This window comes from Lagenorhynchus albirostris, chromosome 6 (genome assembly GCF_949774975.1).
Source record: "Lagenorhynchus albirostris chromosome 6, mLagAlb1.1, whole genome shotgun sequence".
NCBI classification, from domain to species: domain Eukaryota; kingdom Metazoa; phylum Chordata; class Mammalia; order Artiodactyla; family Delphinidae; genus Lagenorhynchus; species Lagenorhynchus albirostris.
Window position 1 is genome coordinate 43,252,426 of NC_083100.1, and position 21,734 is coordinate 43,274,159.

Below are 21,734 nucleotides of genomic sequence, written 5' to 3' on the forward strand. Positions count from 1 at the left end.
CTGCTTCTATACCAACAGTTACTCTGTCTCTATGGAGCCAGGTAAGATGGGCCTTTGGGACTTCTCTGTCCAGTCACCAGAAGAACCAAGTCTTAGTCCAGGGGGCATCAAGCACCAGCCAGGGCCCATCCTTAATAAAATTTTCACCAGTCAGCAGCAAAATAAGAAAATTTGCGAAGTCAAATTTATTCCTTTTAAAGGATTTTTTTAAAAAATTCTATAACATTGTGTATCCTTTCCAGTCATTTGGGATAGGAATGTTCTGTTTTTTTGAAATGATGATGATATGCATGGAAATGTTTGTGGAGCTTTCCTTATATACTTATTTAAGCAGAATAAAAAGTTGACAACTTTATATCAGTCACCAAAACTTCTACTATTTTCTGGTCCACGAAATCCTCACATCTGGAAAACACAGCATTAGTCTGTATGGCAAAATCTTCTTCACATGTGCCTACTGTGAATGTCTTTTTGTTTGTTTGTTTGTTTTTGGTAACTGAATGAGAAATGACCACTAATTCTACAATTTTGTATCCACAATCTACTTTTGTCCTTTCCCAGAAAACAAATGTTAGTTGGAACTGAACATGGGAAAAACATAATTCATTGGTTTAATTCCTTCATCATTAACGCTTTGTTCAGTTAGAAGAGAGTGAGTTTTTCTTTGATTATATAAGTAATGCATATTAATTATAGGAAATTTGGAAAATAAAGGCAAAAAGAAGATAATTATCCATAATTCTACCATCCAGATTTCTACCATGGTTGATACTTTAATATATTTTTTCTTATCATTTAAAATGTATTATAGATGGATGCATACATTTTTTCACAAAATGGAGATTATATGGTTATTTCTTTACTATATTACATCAAAAAGCTATCACAGAGGCTCTGATACCTAGAAAGCTTAGCAACCCATTACTCATAGTCTCAAACCTTATTTGCTATCAGAAATGTACAAATGAAATTACATATATTTGAAAGGCTGGGGTGATGAAAAACATAGGCAAACTAGGGAAAAACTACAGATTCCCCAAAGTCTGTGAAACTTCCTTCATGTTAAAATAGAGATTAATAGACATTAAAGACATATTAGCATCTCAGTGAGACTAATATGGTAAAAATAGTGACAGCCATTTTTTAAAAATCAAATTATGCTTCAGCTTGAATAGAACCAACCCTATGAGCAAGAGAAATAGGGCTTTCTAGTTTTGCTATTAGGAACTCTGACAAGAGATTAAATTTTAGCACATCCCTAAAGATGTCTTTTTCAGTCTACCATAGTGCCTGGAAATCATACCTTTGACTTTGGTAACAAAGACTTCAAATTTACAATTGTATATAAAAATCTCTCCAAGCTTTTAGATAAAATACATAAGAGGAAAAAAGGACAAATACATACAACATTAAAACCTAAAATGACTGGACAGTTAAATACCAGAACATGAGTGAAATCTATACCGGTATGAGACAAATAAAACTAAATCAGGAAAATCAACCCCACATTCGTCCATTGAAACATTGCCTAAAGATACATGCCCAGGACTTATGAAAAAATCCTGATAACAAAAGACTGGCAAGCTCAAATTGATGTATTGAAAAACCAGCACACTTCTGAAAATGATCTACTCCACAATATGAAGAGTTTTTCGGAAACCATCTGAATAAAATAGGAACAGAAATCTAAAAGAGGCAAATAGGTTTAAATGAAAATTTCAAACAGATAATATGAAAAGAGGGAGATGATAACTAAGATAGGAAGTGATTTTAAGAGGGAAAAAGAGAAACAGGATTAAATCCATGTTGGACACAGGAAAGGATAGAATTGATACTATGGAGAATAAATAAGTGATGTGGGATGTATGCTTGAAGCACCCAATGTAGTGAAGTGAAGCAAAATGGAATATGGAAATCAGAGACAAAAGGGCCAACACATGTATAATTGGTGAAGAGACCAAAACAAATGGAACAAAAATAACAATTGAAAATATATTCTAGAAGAATACTTTCTTGGGATGACAAAGAAACGATTTAGACATGGAAAGTATGCTAAATTCCTTATTTTGACGTGGGAATTTCAAAGCTTAACTTTTACTCCAGATACTTAAAATGAGGCTTCAATGGCAGTGTCATACAGCCATGGCATCTTGTGACTGGTGCAAGAGAAAATGGCAGAATTAGAGATGGTGCAACTGGGAATTGTACATAATCCACAGCCCATTCTATTAATGTGGCGGTGCACAGAGGAGTATGTGGTGAATGTGAGGCTATCCACCAGGTGGTTGTGGTGAAAACTAAGCTGTGAACTATTGGGTGCAAAAAACAGTTTTGATAAATTCAATGATAATTGCTATAAGTATGTAAAACTGTATTTATATCTTCCAAAATAGTGGAGAGAGTGACAGAAAAGATGTATAGACTATATAGCAAAAGACAGGCAAAGGAAAGAGAAAACTGGTGACAAAGTAAAACCACACATATTAAATATGGCAGTGAATGCAAGTGGATTGAGCTCTCTTCTTAAAAATAAGAAGATTCTCACTTAGAATCAAAACAGAAAATTCAGTGACATGCTATTTACAAACAACCCCTAAAATGAGATATAAGAAAAGCTAAAAGTAAAAGTTTGGGCAAAGGTATATCAGGCAAATGGAGAGAAAAAGAAAGTATGGTCACTATATATTGTTATAATAACAATAATAAAATAGAAATGAGATATAATAGCTGACATTTATTTAGTGCTCAGGACATGTAACATCTCATTTAATCCTCATGGTGGCTCTGAGGTTGTTAGACAATGTCAAATTCCAGTTCAAAATTCCAGTTCAGAAGCAATAATCAGGACAAATATTGTATTATTATCAGAGACAATTTCAAATGAAAGTATAACTTTCACAGATCAATATGCACCAAACATATTGAATCAAAATATAAAGTAAAAATTATAAGTACAAGAAGAAATGAGAGGGCTTCCCTGGTGGCAGAGTGGTTAAGAATCTTCCTGCCAATGCAGGGGACACGGGTTCGAGCCCTGGTCTGGGAAGATCCCACATGCCGTGGAACAACTAAGCCAGTGTACCACAACTACTGAGCCTGCGCTCTAGAGCCCGTGAGCTACAACTACTGAAGCCTGCGCGCCCTACAGCCTGTGCTCTGCAACGAGAGAAGCCACTGTGATGAGAAGCCCGTGCACCACAACGAAGAGGAGCCCCCTCTCCCCACAACTAGAGAAAGCCCGCACACAGCAGCAAAGACCCAATGCAGCTAAAAATAAATAAATAGATTAAAAAAAAAATAAAAAAGAAAGAGAAAGCAAGTAGTAGTGGGATACTTTAATAAACTTTTCTTAGTTTCTGACATATCAAGTAGGCAAAACCACAAATGAGCAAGATCTAAATACTGTAATATAATGAGGTTGGTTTAATCAAGAATATATAATATCACAGCATTTTAATGGTGAAAATTTATAAATAATCTAAATGCCAACAGTGGAGAATTTATTCAGTAAATCAGAGTAAGGCTAAATTAACCATTCAACAGCTATTAAAAATGATATTGTAGATGTTTTAATAACATTGTGATTTAATTATCAATTAAATGGAAAAGCAGATATGTAATAATATATAAAGTGTGCTCTAAATTTTATTTTTTTTAATGTCTGTAAATATGTGTACATTTGCACATGGAGAAAATAAACTAAATGGGCACATTAAATGTTAACATCAGTTATCTCCAGATCTTGTGATTATGGGTGTCTTTTATTAGTGATTTTTGCATTTAAAAATTTCTCTTCAGAGGATATTTTTGCTTCTGCAATCTAAGCAAAACATAATTGACCTTTGCTTAATGATTGACTCTGATCTTACGAACATCCCACTTGATTCTCACAACTTAAGAGAGAAAGGCAGGGTACAGATTTTATAGGGGAGGAAATCAAAGCTCAGAGACGTAAAGTGGCTTTTTCTTTTTAATGTCATAGTTAATGGCAGGGCTGGGGTAAAACCCTGACTCTAACCTCAAATCCTGAGGACTTTCCGGTGCCTTCTGTGTAAACCATGTCTCCACAAAGGCCTGGCTCAGCATGGCAAGTGGTCCAGGCCCTCAGGTAATAAAATATATATAAACCCATGTATATTGTATAAACCCTTACAGCTTAATAGGATTTTTCATCCAAGATGATAGGAGAAAGAGGCAACTACATTTGATTATAGGCTCTATATGAGCAAGAAGTGTGGGAAGGAGACGAATACATTTTGATTGAAGCTGACGGTACAAATAGTCCTGAACGCCAGAGCTGGTCATCTTAAAAGGCTCAGGCACCTGAGGGATGAATTTCACATGGTTAGCGTCTTTTCTAGCGTGGCCTTGAGAGAAAATGTCCCTTTAAATATAAACATGTTAGTGTGACTTGCATTTTAAGCCTAAAGACCACTTTGAAGTGTCACGCTGGGTATCTGTAAACCAACATTAGGATTTCCAGTTTTAGAACTAGCTCTGAGACCTAGCCCCATGGTCACAGTTGAGTAATAGGTCATTTGGGCATTCACTTTCCATTTTCATGAGGTATTAGCAACCCTTCAGTTTCCATTTCTCTCAGTAGCTGAATGGTATTAATACCTCCACTACAATTCAAATAGATTTCAGATTTCTGTTCAATGGAAAATGTATAGGAACACTTTGAGGATTGCTTCATAAATGTCAATGATCTTCAGAGAATGGTTTTATTTCTTCCGGTTGGAATGATTTTTCCACTTCTAGATTTAGGAGTTCTAATTTTTGCACAATATGTAAATTAATAAAAAAAGATTTTACTATGGTCTTTTTTTTATTTGAATTAAAAATGAAACTGCTTTATTATCAAATCTTTTCATTTGCAGCTCTTAAAGCATTCAATACATAGGAAAATAATTTCAATAAACACATTTTATAATAAAAAATGTCAGAAACTCTTAAAATTTCAAGATCAAAGAGAGTCAATGATACAATTGGAAGAGACTAATATGTTCTAATATATGTACTATGGTCTTTTTTGATATGATGAAAATAGCTTTCTAGTTTTCCCCCAATTGCTTAAATAACACAAATGTTTGTAAAAATTCAAACAATAGTGAAAAGTCTAAGAAGAAACTAAAAATCCCCTAAAATTCCACCAAAATAAAATAACCACCATTATCATTTTTGTCTCTATCTTTTCATGTTTTTACTGCACACTCACATATAATTTACCATAAATTAGACATAAAACATGCTGCTTTTTTATTACAAACTTTTTTCCTTTCTTTTTCCCTTACCTCCATCCACACCATCACCCCCAAAGGCATCAGTGTTAACAATCAATGGGCACTCTTCCATACCTAGATCTGATTTATAAATAAAATGGGAACATGTATAATTTATCCCCATGTATATTGTGTGTGTTTGTTTTTTATTTATTTTATTTTTGGCTGCGTTGAGTCTTCGTTGCTGTGCGCGGGCTTTCTCTAGTTGTGGGGAGAGGGGGCTACTGTTCGTTGCGGTGTGCAGGCTTCTCATTGCGGTGGCTTGTCACGGAGCACAGGCTCTAGGCATGCAGGCTTCAGTAGTTGTGGTGCGTGGGCTCAGTAGTTGTAGCTCACGGGCTCTTGAGTGCAGGCTCAGTTGTTGTGGCTCACAGGCTTAGTTGCTCCACGGCATGTGGGATCTTCCCAGACCAGGGCTCGAACCCATGTCCCCTGCATCGGAGGTGGATTCTTAACCACTGCGCCACCAGGAAGTCCCTATTGTGTGTGTTTTTACGGAATTTTGTAAATGAGAAGTTTTGTTAATTTCTCTGCTTTCCAAACTTTATATCACAGAAATCTCTGGATGTTAATGGTAGCAAATGGTCCATGAAGTGGATGTACCATAATTTATTGAGCCATTCCCATTAGTGGAGAAAGCACTTTAATTCCAATTTTCTCTACCATACTGTTGTAACAAACAACCTTGTGGGTGTGTTCATATGGGCTAGTGCTCTTATTTTTATGGGATAGATTCCTAGAAATGTATTTACTAGTCAAAGGTATTGATATAAGTATTTTAAATTTTAATAGGTATTGTCAAGATTGCTTTCCAAATAGGTTGTAAAATTCACATTTCCATCAGCAAAGTGTATGAAGACCCTCTTTCCCATAACTCCATTAATAGCAGGTATTTTCATTCCTTTTCATTTTTGCCTACCTGATTGTTAGGAAATAGTATCTCTTTTTACTTTGCTTTTCTCTGACTACATGTAAGGCTGGGCATTCTTTGAATTTCACATTTATTGGTTACTTGGATGTGCACTTTGTCAATTCCCCATTCACTTTCTTCTATTGAGCTCTCTCATCAATTTCGAAGGGTTCTTTATATATTAAAATGTTACTTTAAAAATATTTTTTATGGTAAATAACTCTTTCATATGAGTTACTAATATTTACCTCAATCTATCATAAGTCTTTTGGCTTTATCACACCTTTTCCATACAAAAAAATTTTTAAATGTGAAAAATCCACATTTTTGTATAGTTTCGAGGAATCTAGCCTTGGTTAAACGTCTCCCAACTCTTAAATTATACATGTTTTCCTGAATTTTATTCTAACTTTTCTTTAAAAATTGTCTTTCATCTACATAGAATTCTTTCTATAGAGATCCAACTTTTTCTTCTGGATTGATAGACAATTATACTAGCAAGATTCTTTAAATAATCATTTTTTCCCAACTGAACTGAAATGCCATCTTTTTGCATGTTAATTTTCTCATGTAATAATTCTCCACCACCCTCTGTTATGCTCCGCTAGTCTAGTTATATGTCAAAACTATTGATTATAAAGTAAGTTATATAATATATTTATACCTTATAAATAAATATACTACACTTTGCAGTATATTTCAGGATCTTGTATGGCAAGTCCTCCTCCCCTTAACTTGGAGACAATGACCTTGTGGCTAATTGGTTGAAAGCACACACTCTGTAGTCAAATTGAATCTTGGCTTCAAGTTGGTTCACATCTTTCTATCTCAGCATACCTATCTGTAAAATCAGATGATAGTACTGATCACAAACAGTTGCTGTGAAGATTAAATGAAATAAAACATAGAACACTTGGAAAATTCCCTGATGTATTTTAAGCACTGAAAAATTAATTAGCTTTTGTAATTTTCTTAACTGTTGTGCAACATTTCTTTCATATGAACTTTATTGCCTCTTTCTTTCAATCCAAGTCCTCCAAAAGCAACTCTTGGAAGTCTAACTTCAATTGCATTAAATATATGTATTCATTTTGGGATAATTAACATTTTTAGGATAAAGTCCCACATCCTAAAATTCTGTTATGCTTATTCTATGTTGTGTTTTTAATTTATGCCATCTCAGATCTTGTTTAAAGTCTTTAGTATGACCCTAGTTTAATTGATGTAAAATGTGTACCTTTCTTGTTAAATTTATTCCTAAGTTTTAAAAATACTTTCCTTACTATTTTGAATGCAACATTATCCCCATTGTCAGTCTGAGATGATTATTGCCAGTGTAGGAAAAAAGTGTCATCTTGTTTATTCATTCTAGAATTTTTTATTAGTCTCTTGTTTTTTCTAGATATACACTTACATTCTCAACAAGAGAGATGTGTGTATACCTTCTTTATCAATATTTACATTTAGGATTCCATTTTCTTGTCTTTATACTCTCGGCTAAATATTCTTCGATTATAATGGTGATGTATCCTTGTTATCATGAGAGCAAGGGTGAAAGGGTGACTGAAGGATCCTACTAGACATAAGCAAAGGACATTGATTCTTTTACTATCAGTAAAGGATGTGTCTTACCATACAGAGAGCAGGAGACTCAGAGCATCATCCCCGCTGTTCACATCTCCCAAAGGCAGCCTCACTACCAGTGACAGTGGTCAACCGGGGTGAGGATACCATCAGGTCTTTGAGAAGCAAAGTTGCCATCTCCAGGAATATTTCATACCTTGCTGTCCTCTTCCAACTAATCTCAAGACTCTTTTATATCTTCCTGGCTACTAGGGTTAGGTGACTAATAAAAACTCGAGAAGGATTTAAAGACAGCATCTTTACCAACACTGTGATTGAATAATATGCTTTTTCTATTTTTTCTCAGTTAGGAAGGAATTATTGTAATTTATTTATCTTCTCATTTGATTATTCAACAAGCATTTATGAGGTTCCTATAAGGTGACAGCTACTTCAAGTTCCATCTTGAAGAAGACCAGTTCCTGATTTTGAAAGATGCTGAGTATAGATGGGGAATAAGACATAGAAATAAATAATGGAAATGCTATGTGATAAGTTTTGTGATACAAATTGGTATCGAGACGTGTGCAAGATCTAGAATTTTACCTTCCTCTCAAACTAGCAAATGAGCTTGTTATTGTTTCATGGGTGCCAGATAAAACATGAGACTTCCGGATCAGTGGCAAAGACTTTATTATTCACAGCAAAAGTAGTAGTCAGAGCTTCATGCCCATTTGCATTGGTTTCCCATGTGCCCCAGGTCCTACAGGGGTGACACAGATCCAGCACACTCAGTGGGTTGTGTAACAGGAGAGGAACAATTAGCTTGAGGAATTCACTGCTTTTATAGCTAGGGGAAGCAAGCCTGCTCTTTAGCTGGGGGGAGACGTTAGCTCATCACTTAAGGTTGCTTGCTGCAAATACAACCCCGAAAAATGAGACGAGTGATGAGTGGTCAGGGCTTTGTATTCTTGGCCTACCAGCAAGATCACACAGGGACACTCAGGGGCCATGTCAGATTGCCTCTACAAATAGCAAGTATAACTGCCAGAGGTTATTAGGACCTAAGTCATCTCAGGAAAAGTGATTTAATAATTTTACAATCAAACACATGGTTATCTTCTGTTGGTTTGTTTAACCACTGCAACTATCTTGAGGTTCCATAAAGAAAGGTTAATCCTTGAACAGATTTATCATAGGAAATACTATAAAGATAATTTCCAGGGAAAATAAAGTTAAATGCACCTGTGGCTGTAGGGGTCCAGATAAATAAACAAGGAATGCATTTTTTATAAAGCAGTAGTGATTTGGAAAGGTCATAGTTTGTGGAATGAGATACATCTGGTTTTTGAAGAGCTCCTTCACCTTAGCTTCTGAATTCTGTGACTTTTCACAAATGACATGACCTCTGGGCTTCCTAATATGTACCTTGCAGGCTATTGTCAGCTTTTATATATAAAATATATATAAAGCATATAATAGGTATTCAGTAAATGACAGGTTCTGTTATTGTTATGTTCAAACATATAAATGATAGGTAGAGTTTGTTAGCATCTACCTTGTTCTCTTCCTGTCATTTTGAATTAAGCAATTTATTTATCTCAATTACAAGACTCTGAGTTCCCCAAAAGCATTGAATTTTAGTCATCATAATGATCTAACTAGGTTCCGACTCTCCTTTTTTTTTTTTTTTTTTTTGCGGTATGCGGGCCTCTCGCTGTTGTGGCCTCTCCCGTTGCGGAGCACAGGCTCCGGACGCGCAGGCTCAGCGGCCATGGCTCACGGGCCCAGTCGCTCCGCGGCATGTGGGATCCTCCCGGACCAGGGCACGAACCCGTGTCCCCTGCATCGGCAGGCGGACTCTCAACCACTGCGCCACCAGGGAAGCCCGTAAGAAGTATTTTCTTTTAATTTAAAAAATAGACCAAGACAAACTATACCTGCAGTTAATTTTTAGTTAGTTTGTTTTAAGATGGATGTATTATTATTAGCATAAATAGAAATGGGGCATTAATTATTTGTATCCATGGAGAATCTATACCTCACTTCTCTTTTATCAAGAAAATCTTTGTGGTGATGAGAGAATTTAAAACTAACTGAACAAGAGAGGCAGGCAACTCTAGTTATTTGAATTTGTTCATTCCTGGCAAAAGGAATAGCACAAAGATATGTGAGAACTGTGACTTCAGAATGACAATTTTTAAAAATAGGCTTAATTTTTTTTTTTTTTTTTTTTTTTTAGAGCTGTCTCAGTTTACAGAATAATTGAGTGGAAAGTACGGAGAGTTCCCATATACTCCCTTAGCCTCTCCCCCCAACCCCTGGCAGAGACTTTCCCCTATTATTAACATCTTGAATTATTAGTGTTGTACATTTGTTATAATTGATGAACCAATAATACATTATTATTAAAGTTCATAGTTTACATTAGGGTTCATTCTTTGTGTTACACAGTTCTTTGAGTTCTAACAAATGCCTAATGTCATGTATCCACCATCACAGTAGCATACAGAATAGTTTCACTGCCCTGAAAATCCCCTGTGCTCCCCTCAGCCCTCCATCCCTCCCCTCAAACCTCTGGCAGCCACTGATCTTTTTACTGTCTCCATAGTTTTGCCTTACAGTATTCCCGTAGCAATATGTTTTCAAGTTTCCTCCATGTCTTTGTGTAGCTTGACAGCTCATTTCTTTTTTATCACTGAATAATACTGCGTCATAGAAATCTACACAGTTTGCTTATCCATTCACCCATTCAAGGACATCTTGGTTGCTTCCAAGTTTTGATGATTATGAATAAGGTTGCTATAAATATTTGTATGCTGATTTTTATGTGAACATAAGCTTTTAATTCATTTGGGTAAATACCTAGGAGCATGTTTGCTGGTTTGTATGATAAGAGTATTTTTAGCTTTGTGAGAAAATGCCAAACTGTCTTCCAAAGTGGCTGTACCATTTAATAGTTCCTGTTGCACCATATCCTCACCAGCATTTGGTGAGGTCAGCGTTTTGAATTTTAACCTAATAGATGTGGAGTGGTACCTTATTATTATTTTAATTATCATGAAAGAAAATTGCTTTTTAAATCTATTAGACTGACCATTCTACAAATAAATCAGTCTTAAGACAACTGGATTAGCTCTTCTTCAATTTAGTAGTTTTTTTTTCACTGTAGACATATCCTTATGATTCTAGTGAGGAAATCTTAGGAAGAAGCCATTAAGAAAAATCGTGTGCTCAGAACAAAGGGAAGGAAACAATAAGAGGCTGAAGCTGAGAGCGTGTTGTCATGGCCAGTGTGTTTGACACTGGTAAGGAGCAAGGCTGAACATGATTTAACAGCAGTACTTGGGATGATAAAAGGGGAGAGAGTGAGCTGGCAGCCAGAAGTGTGCAGTGGATTGCAGATTGCCAATAAAAACGTGAATGGAAACATTTTACTCCGTAATTGGAGACAACTGCTTCATATCTCAGAGGTACCATAAAAGAAGAAATATCAACATTTGAGTGTAGTATGGTTGTAGGTAGTTTAAAAAATGAGAAGTCAAAATTTTCTCGGGCTTCCCTGGTGGCGCAGTGGTTGAGAGTCCGCCTGCCGATGCAGGGGACATGGGTTCGTGCCCCGGTCTGGGAAGATCCCACATGCCACGGAGCTGCTAGGCCTGTGAGCCATGGCTGCTGAGCCTGCGCGTCCGGAGCCTGTGCTCCACAACGGGAGAGGCCACAACAGTGAGAGGCCCACGTACCGCAAAAAAAAAAAAAAAAAAAAAAAAAAATTCTCAAATTGAGGTTAGGAGGAGAGCTGGAATAGCAGACTGCCCTGCCCATATCCCTTGGACCTTATCATTTTAGTTTAATCAGGTGGACTTAAAAATGCCAGCATCTGTGTCTTTTTGCTTTAGAGCTAATAACGACAAGAGCTGATGTAAAAATACTCCAGTTCCCAAAGGCCTTGGGTAGATAACTCTAAGGCACATGTTCTACCCTATTCCCAGGGTTCCCAGCCAATCTTAGCCAATGGCTGGATACCACACCCTTTACTGGATGCCTTCTCTCCCTCCTCTCATTTACCCGCTCCCATAACTGTGTGTTTTGGGATGAACTCCCATTTATATTTCTTGCACTGGAATCTTTGTCTCAGGGTTAACTTCTAGAGAAATCTAGGCTCAGACAGTTTTTGGCTACATATTTCTTCAGAATCCTACTTCCCCTTTGGTTACTGTTGCCTTCCTCTTTCAAGGCTCTCCTGAAACTTCTTTTATTTGCCCTGGGACCCATTACTCTCAACCTGCAGGTGCCAGGTCACTGCAGCCAGAGAGCACATCTGATAAATCCTTAACAATGCAGAGGAAATTAATTAAATGTAGTGTTAACTCTCCCTCATATCTTTGCATTCTAAAGAGGATCCTGGGGGAAGAAACTCAAAAGAGTGAAAGTCTAGTTGTGAAATCTCAAATTTTGTGCCACCTGAACGGAGGAGGTTATTTTGAGCAGCCTCATCACTTCCTTTACCTCTGACTCTGGTACTCCTTGGACCACCTGGGGGGAAAAAAGTAGATGAACTAGTCATTCTTTAGTGACAAGTCAAATTTAGAAATTAGATGGAAGGTAGTAGAATTTGAAGGAAAGCCAAGGAATTTAGCATAAAGCAGAAAAAATCATAAAATAGCACATTTGTTGATTCTAAGACACCTTTTTTCTGCATTTTATCATCTCTGAAATCAAAACGCATCTTATATTCGATAGCATCTCTTAATTGCTATTTTCAGGTAGCAATCACAATGGCATTGCCATTTCCTGTGATGTAAAATTGGGTCACAGCTATTCATGTTGTTGTCACTTCAGTTGAATTATGTGCACAGTTGGTACAACACATTGAATTTAATTGCTGTTTAAGTGTCGTCAGTATAATACTGTGATTTAGGAATGAAACAAATAGTTTTCATGTATGCAGAATGGGACAGGAACAAATCAGCAGGGCATAATTTGATATTTGTTAAGCAAGTTAATAGTCAGTGGATGGATGGTCCTAAATTCCATATTTTCTTAGAAAGCAACAATAAAGTGCTTTGCAGGATGTAAGAAAGGAAGGAAGATGTCCACTAGTAGAAGCTGTATTATATTTTATGATTGAGACTCATGCAAAAGGATTGCCTATCATACACACAGCAACAGTGACAAGAGAAATCAGCAAATTCCTCACAATAGATGAATAAAATCTCAGCACAATAGCAGGCTGGAGTAAATGAATCATGCATTGCACAGGATTATCATTAAGATGTACAATATCCATTTATCAGAAACTTCCTGCTGATTTTAAACAGAATGCACTTAACCTCCAGCATGATGCCATTGAGGAAAAATTAAAATATGTGTTTAATCAAATAGGTAATGCTGGGAATTGGGGGTGGTTTTCTTTGACAAGACAAAATTACACTGTCAATGCAAAAGGATTTTTTTTTAAATTTTATTATTTTTTTAAATTGGAATATAGTTGCTTTACAGTGTTGTATTAGTTTCTGCTGTACAGCAAAGCAAATCAGTTATACGTATACATATATCCACTCTTTTTTAGATTTCCTTCCCATTTAGGTCACCACAGATCATTGAGTAGAGCTCCCGGTGCTATAATAGGTTCTCATTAGTTATCTATTTTATACATAGTAGTGTATATATGTCAATCCCAATCTTCTACTTCATCCCACCCTCCCCTTCCCCCCTTGGTAATCATAAGTTTGTTCTCTACATCTGTGACTCTATTTCTGCTTTGCAAATAAGGTCATTTGTACCATTTTTCTAGATTGTACATATAAGCAATATTATACAATACTTATTTTTCTCTTTCTGACTTATCTCACTCTGTATGACAGTCTCTAGGTCTATCCACATCTCTGCCAATGCCACTGTTTCATTCCTTTTTATGGCTGAGTAATATTCCATTGTATATATGCACCACATCTTCTTTATCTGTTCCTGTACTGATGGACATTTAGGTTGCTTCCATGTCCTGGCTATTGTAAATAGTGCTGCAGTGAACATTAGGGTGCATGCACCCTTTCAAATTATGGTTTTCTCCAGATATATGCCTAGGAGTGAGATTGCTGGGTCGTATGATAGCTCTATTTCTAGTTTTTTAAGGTTTTTTAGGGTTTTTTAACCCTAACCCTAACCCTAACCGTAACCTCCATACTGTTATCCATAGTGGCTATACCAATTTATATTCCCACCAAAAGTGTAAGAGGGTTCCCCAAAAGGATCTTTAAAAGGATCAAGAGTACGAGTTTGGATTATGAAAAGCAGTGTATCACTGTAATCTTATGCCTAACTGACAACTGCTGAAGGTACCACCATATTTAATTTAAACTGTAAACAATGTCTACGAATAAGAACTTCTTCAAAGATGTTATTAGGAGTGAACCAAAAGAGTACAGGTGGTGGTTGAGCTGATAGAGTATTGGTTAGACATCTTCTGGAACAGACATCTAGGAACCTGCTATATAGTCTAGTTCTCAGTGACTTCATGGACATGTATCTGAACAGTTGCCTAATCATTTCATGTAAAAGTATAATGGTTGTGAATCATGATGGCATGACTAGGCCACTACAACCCTCAATGCTTCAGTCATCAAATCATTTCAGGACCATTTGCAGAAGGAATGTGAGTGAGTCCTGGTTCTTGTCTGAAAACTTTCTGTTGAAAACTTCTGGTAAGATCAAGGAGGTGCCAGCATCGAAACTCACAGAATGTAGGTAATAGTGGTGCACATTTAAAGAGATGCTGCATCACTGACTTTCCTGGTGGCCCAGAGGACATTATTTTATGGGAAAAAAACATGAACGCCAATGAATCTAATTTGAAAAGAGGTTCAGAAAAGTTGAATTGTAAATATGCAAAGAAGTTTTACGGATACATAACCAATTTATTTCATGTATATTTACTCTTTTATATAGGTATGATGTGAATATGTGATATTAAATATCTATATGTTTAAGTAAATCAAGAATTCTTTCAATAGGATGAAATAAAAATTCTAAGTGATAATAAGTATTATGTCATAGTTTATATTTTTGTTTCAAGGCAAAAAGCATTCTTAACAATAAAGGTCGGTTCATAGTATTGAAAGATTTGACTCACTAGTAATACATAACAAGTCTGAATGTGTATGAAAGAACCACAAGAAGAAAAATTCACAAACTAGATTTTAACATGCCTCTCAATATTTGATAAAATTAATGAGGCAAAAAAATCAGCAAGGATTTTTTGAACAAAACAATTAACAAAGTTGGGTTAATAAACTTGTATAAGACATTTGCACCCAGCAACTGCAGAATTCACATTTTTTACAAGCTCACATGGAATATTTACAAAAAGTCCATATGCTGGGCCACAAAGCAAGTTTCAATAAATTTTAAGTGACTGAAGTCATTCAGAACATCTATTCTGATCAGAATTTTAAAATCATAACAGTCAATAAAAAGGAAAAAATCCCTATCTTTGGAAATTAACCAATACATTTCTAAATAAATCATAGTATGAAGGTGAAGTTCTGACTGATATTAGATAAATGAAAAGGGGAAAAATATTATCAATACTCATACAAGATGTGATTTGTATTTGCAGAAAATCCAAAACAATCTACAGATGAATTTTTAGACTTGGTAATAGATATTACAAGTACATTATTAGAATTATTAAGAGTTTAGCAAAGTTGATGGATTTAAAGTCAATATATAAAAGCCAAATATATTTCTACATACCAGTGAAAACAATTAGGAAAGAAAAATACTATCCATTATGAAAAATACCAGCTACATAGAAACAAACCTAGCAAAAAATGTATAAGATCTCTGTGGAAAATTATAATGCTTAATAGAGAGACATTAAAGAAGACTTAAATAAATAGATTAGAACACAAAGATGCCAAGTATCTAAAGATTTAGTGCCATTCAAATTCTCAACTTGTGTGTGTGTGTATGTGTGTTTGTAGCTTGACAAGGTGATTCCAAAATTTATGTGAAAAATGCAAAGAAAAGCTATTCTACTTGACGTCAAAAAACTTACTATACAACTCTAGTAATTAAGACGGTCTGTTGATAAAGCAGATAGAACCATAAGATGGAATGGAGTCAGAAGCAAACCATCCATATATGGGCACTTGATTTATGACAGTTGGCCCAGCAGAGCAGTGGTAAAAGAACAGAATGTTCAATAAATATTGTTGGAACTGATATTCATATAGAAAAAAGTGAAAGGGGCCTCTCATTATTAAGAAGCTCCAAGTGAATTACAATTAAGGGCAAAATTCTAACGGCTTTATATATATATATAGGAATAAACCTCCATGGCTGTAGATTAGGGAAAGATTTCTTAAGTCATAAAAAGCACTAACCATAGACAGAAGAGTTAATAAATTTGACTTCACTAAAATTAAAAACTTCTATTTATTGACACTAAGAGATAGTGAAAAGAGAGCCACAGAGTAGAAGATATTTGCAGTACCTGCACATAAGAGAGACAGACTCACGCTAGAAAAAGGGCAATTTCTCTTCCGTCCTTCCTCCCACCAACACACACTTAGGGGTGGGTTTTCTTTTGTTATTTCTGTTTTTCTGTTTGTGCTTTTTTTGGGGGGGGGTGTCCCTGGTCCATATACATGGTAACTACTGAAAGGTGAACATACTACATCTTTGATAACGAAAATTTTAAATGCTAATTTGAGACTCACAGACATAGAAAACAAACTTATGGTTACCAAAAGGGAAAGTGGAGGGGGGTTGATAAACTAGAAGTCTGAGATTAACATATACACACTACTATCTATAAAATAGGTAAACAACAAGGACCTACTGTATAGTACAGGGAACTATATTCAATATTTTGTAATAACCTATAATGGAAAAGAATTATACATATATGGCTGAATCACTTTGCTGTACACCTGAAACTAACACAACATTGTAAATCAACTATACTTCAATAAGAAATAAATTTTAAAAGCCTGATCATTAAAAAAAGTGCTACTTTGGTTTTTGAATCTATAGCGGTCAATTTTCCATAAGATGTTTTCATCTCATACATTTAAGTGAGAGCTAAGTTAGTTAGGAAAAATGCAAAAAGAAAGTGAAAAAATAGCCTGGATAAAAACAATAGTGATTCTTTACTCTTAACAAAGGAGAAAAAAATGAATAATTTAACCTCACAAGACATAGGGGGAAACCAAATCTGAAAGGGAAGGTAGAAGAAATTCAAGCAGGAAAGAAAAATGAAAAAGTATAGACAAAGGAGCTGAGAAATGCTGAAAGATAGGATCTGGATAATCAACAATGAAGAACTCCTGTAACAGTGAGAAAAACAAAGACAAACAGTGGTGATTCTTGGGATCTTAGAGGAACTCCTGATCTTGGATAGGAAAAGCTTTCAACGTTACATAAATAGCAGTCTCCAAATTAGCCCTGGGAGAAACCCTTTATTTTCATCAGTGGAATATTTTAAAAATAAAGGCAAAATGAGCAAACATAGCTTTTCTTGGTGAGTTAAATGGAAGGTATATGGAAAACAAATCAATGGGAAATTTTAAAAACAAGAACAAATTCAAACTAGGGAGAATCTGAAATTGTCAGCATGCAGGAATCAGAAATTTGGTATCCCTGCTTAATGAATAGGATAATTTTAATTTCTTTACCTTAAGAGTTTCTGTCAATTCATTTTTGTTTTTTTCTTTCGGAGTGTTCTCATTTAAAGGGGAAAAATGTTTTAAAAGCTATAGAATATGGAAAAGCAGGAAACCAGATACTTGGTGTTTACCCTGGTTTTACAAATAGAAATGCTGATTAGAATGCATCATCTAATAAAATTGTGGCCATGGTCAAGGCCTTAAAAATGTTTACAACCAATAACCTCATTTCTTTCCAAGAAAGACCCTTTGGTTTACTAGTCTGTATAATCTACTTTTGATTATTAATTTTCCACTTTTATCTTTTCTGCTATTGCCCTTTGGCCATTTCATGGATAAGTAGCACCTCCTTCAGACAGGAGGGCAGAGGGAAACTAAATAAAGGCATTTGTCTACATTTATTGTGTTTCCTGTTAATCCTGCCATGGAAGGGTCTAGTAACAAAGAAGTTTAACACTACTGACTAAAATGATGGTGTTTTTCAAATTAATCCTGCAAACCAAGAAAACCTATAGGTGCCTGGCAGGTAAAATAAATGAGTGCCTAGGTCACTCAGTGCTGGATACTATGGAAACTATGGGTAGTACATGTTCTACCCATATTTCAACTTACACAATATTTCAACTGAAGGGATTACAATATTTCAACTTACACAACATACCTTATGGCTAAATTAGACCCACAGGTTGCCAGTTTACAATATCTGAACCATTAGCATCGGTAAAAAAATGTATATACTTAGATGTCATAAAAATATTGTTGCTAAAATGTGTGTGATAGAGTTTCTCTCTAGCATACCGATATAGTTATGAGCTAATCGACATGAAGAGCACCAAACAGGGACCAAAAGAAATGCGTTAGGCACACCATGTAGTACAGAGCTAACAAATGAACAGCTGGGACCACCCTAGTTCATAATAATTTACAAAGAAGTAACTCTTGTAAAACTTATCCTAAGCCCAAAGTAACCTGATCCTCCTGAGTGTGTGTTCAGGGTCTTTCCTACAGAGGTGCTTAAGAACTATTTTTAATTATTAAAAATAACTTTTAGAGACAGAGCAATATGCTGCATAGGCATCTACGTTCACAATATTAGTTTCTGTGGCTTTATAATAGAATAGGTTGTTGAAACAAATCCCAAATAATTTCACGTATTTATTTGGAGATTATTTTTGATTTGCAAATAGTGATGTATATATTGAAGATTTTGTGTTGTTTTTCACTTTTTTTCAGGGAAAATTTCATGGAAATCCGATGCATGTGTCTGTGGTTATTTCAAATTGTTTAAGGGAAGAGAGGAGAATATTGGCTGCAGCCAACATGCCTGTTCAGGTAACATTTTCTTCCATTGTAATCTTGTTATCACCTGGAACTCAATTTTTCTGAAACAGAAATTCTAGTCTTCTTTCCAGCCATCTTCTTCTACCTATGTTGATGGTCCCGTCATCCTTCCAGTCACTTGGAATCAAGGTCTTGGGATTATCTTTGAATAGTTCCTTTTCTCTGCCTCCTTATTGAGATAACTACCAAGTCTTTCCAGAGTTTGTTTCTGGAATCCTATCTATACATCCTTTTCTGTTTCCACTGCTCACACTCTGGTCCGTGGTCTTACTGTATCAGTTGAGGAATAGAGTAACCACCTCCGGGCTGAATTCCTAACTACCATTTAGGCCCTGTTTCTCTCAGCATGTTTATCCTCAGGGATTGATCTTGCGCAAACCCTTCAGTAGTTCCCAATTTCCTACCCCACAAGTCCAAACTACTCCACGAGCAGGAATTTTGTCTTACAGAAGCTCCGTAAATATTTGCTTGTTTATTGTTTCAGTGTGCTTTGCCTTGCCAATAATATTTTAGATTATATTTTATCCCACTATGCTGAATGAACTCAGAGCCCCCATCAAAGATAAGTAGAAGAATATGAAATCCCTGGGAATACTTTTTCAGTTAATCCTTTTGAAAAGGAAAGAGTGTGTGAATAATCAACTTTCCACATGTCACACTCTATAAGTTAGTAAATCACACTAGTGTATTTATTTTTGAAGATCCAAGAAAAGTATCTTTTTTCAACTATTAAAAATTCTCAGGGGCTTCCCTGGTGGCGCAGTGGTTGAGAGTCCGCCTGCCGATGCAGGGGACACGGGTTCGTGCCCCGGTCCGGGAAGATCCCACATGCTGCGGAGCGGCTGGGCCCGTGAGCCATGGCCGCTGAGCCTGCGCGTCCGGAGCCTGTGCTCCACAACGGGAGAGGCCACAACAGTGAGAGGCCCGTGTACCGCCAAAAAAAAAAAAAAAAGAAAAAATTCTCAGATTTAGTTGCTGTCAGGTTATGGTTGTTTTTAGAGAAGTATGAAGCTTTAACAACTTACTCTTATTTTTTAGATGATAAAGAAGAATGGTATCACCTTTATTTAATTTAAAATCTAAAGTTAGTGAGTTTCTAAAGTAAATATAGTTTGATTCAGTGCTTTTTGGGTGAACATTGAGATGCTGTTACTAATATATGATATTCTCATATATATTCTGAGCTGTCCTTTTTCGTAGCCCTCTTATCTCTAGTCATTTTGTCTGTGTGTGTGTGTTGTTGTTGTTCTCTTCATACGTCAGGTATCCGGCAAATTAGAAACATTTGTTTGAATAGATGCTCATCAAAATCATTCCACAAATAATCTGCTAGTGCTACATACTACCACAAAAGAAACACTAGTTTGTAAATTTTGAACCAGTAGACAAATATAGGGAGATACACACACACACAAATACAAATAATGGGGGCCAAAATGAGAGTGAATTTTACAAAGGCTTTACCCATCTGAAGAATGTGATGTAGTTGAAAAAACACTTGATTGACAGTCAAGGACCTGGGTTCCACTTGAGATTCTGCCACTGATTTGCTATAGATCTTAGTCATCATCCTTTCTAACCATACGTCCCCATCCAACTGTAAGGTGAAGGGTTTACTGACATTCTAACTCAACTCTAGATATCTACGTAAACGTTATATCTATGGAACTTAATGCCAGATTATTAGAGTGGCCAAGAAATGGGGCTTGCAGTTCCTAACGGCGCAGACTGGTAGTGGTCCGTGGCCCTGGCGTTGGGGACCCCTGCTATAAACCATCCTCTCCTTTGGGGTGAAGTGGGGAGAATAAGGGGGAAGAGAAAGGGTTGCTTCTTCATTTACCTGCCTGGGACATAGAGGCTTCTCCTCCACTAGGGAAAGTAAAGCATAAATGAAGCTAGATCACATTTGGAGCCCAAAGTGGTTAGCACCAGAGTTTGGACTTTACTGTAGTTGGTGGTGAGCAAAATGGAAGAGCCTTGACATCTCCAGACTTGCATTTGAAGTTTGGTAAAGGGCGAAGGAGAAGGATGGGGCTGGAGACCAGGAAACCTGAACTCAGGTGGTGGGAAGGATGTGCAGAATGTCACACATGAGAATAAATCAAAGAGAAAGCTACTCTTAGAATTTAGAAAAGGAATTTAGGATCCTCAGATGAACACATTACTGTTAAAAAGTTCTTTGAAAAGAAGGAAACAATATTGTCCTTCTGTGCAGCCAACAGAAACATTTCACAACATTCCACTGACCTTACAGCTTCAAACATAATGAATACAGCTGTTAAAAATCATGATTTTCATATATATTTAATCACACAGAAAGCTGTTTACAGTGTGTTACAGAATGGAAAATAAAGTTATAAAATCATACTTAATATGAAAAAAAAAAGAAATGGGGCTTGGAGTAGCTGGTTAGCCTTTCTATTTAACCAGCCTAACATTTTTACATATTCTTTAGCAAACTCCCTCTGTTCCAATGTAAAAATAAATCTCATCCTGACAGATTCAACATCCCTAATTCTGAATTTAAGTCCAACTTAATGTAGTTTCACTATACTAATTTTTAAATTATATGTATTCAAAAAAAATTACATGTATTCATTTTATAGAATTTCAAAAGCAATATGGGTCTGTTATAGAAAATTAGGGGAAAAAAATTTAACCATAAAATCATCTGTAATTTTACTGCTCAAAGATAGCACATGGGGCTTCCCTGGTGGCGCAGTGGTTGAGAGTCCGCCTGCCGATGCAGGGGACGCGGGTTCGTGCCCTGGTCCGGGAAGATCCCACATGCCGCGGAGCGGCTGGGCCCGTGAGCCATGGCCGCTGAGCCTGCGCGTCCGGAGCCTGTGCTCCACAACGGGAGAGGCCACAACAGTGAGAGGCCCGCGTACCGCAAAAAAAAAAAAAAAAAAAAAAAAAAAAAGATAGCACATGATAATATTTTGGGATGTGTGTGCTTCAGGTCAC

General features: G+C 36.2%; 1 protein-coding gene across 5 annotated transcripts in view; it reads left to right on the top strand.

The window, feature by feature from the left end:
* Nucleotides 1–21,734, top strand: part of STAT4 (signal transducer and activator of transcription 4) — a 92,887-nt gene that overhangs the window by 34,832 nt on the left and 36,321 nt on the right. For all 5 annotated transcript variants that reach the window (XM_060152418.1, XM_060152419.1, XM_060152417.1 and 2 more), the window contains one exon: nt 18,660–18,758. In XM_060152418.1, the coding sequence (XP_060008401.1) occupies nt 18,660–18,758 (99 nt within the window). The remainder of the gene's footprint in view (nt 1–18,659; nt 18,759–21,734) is intronic.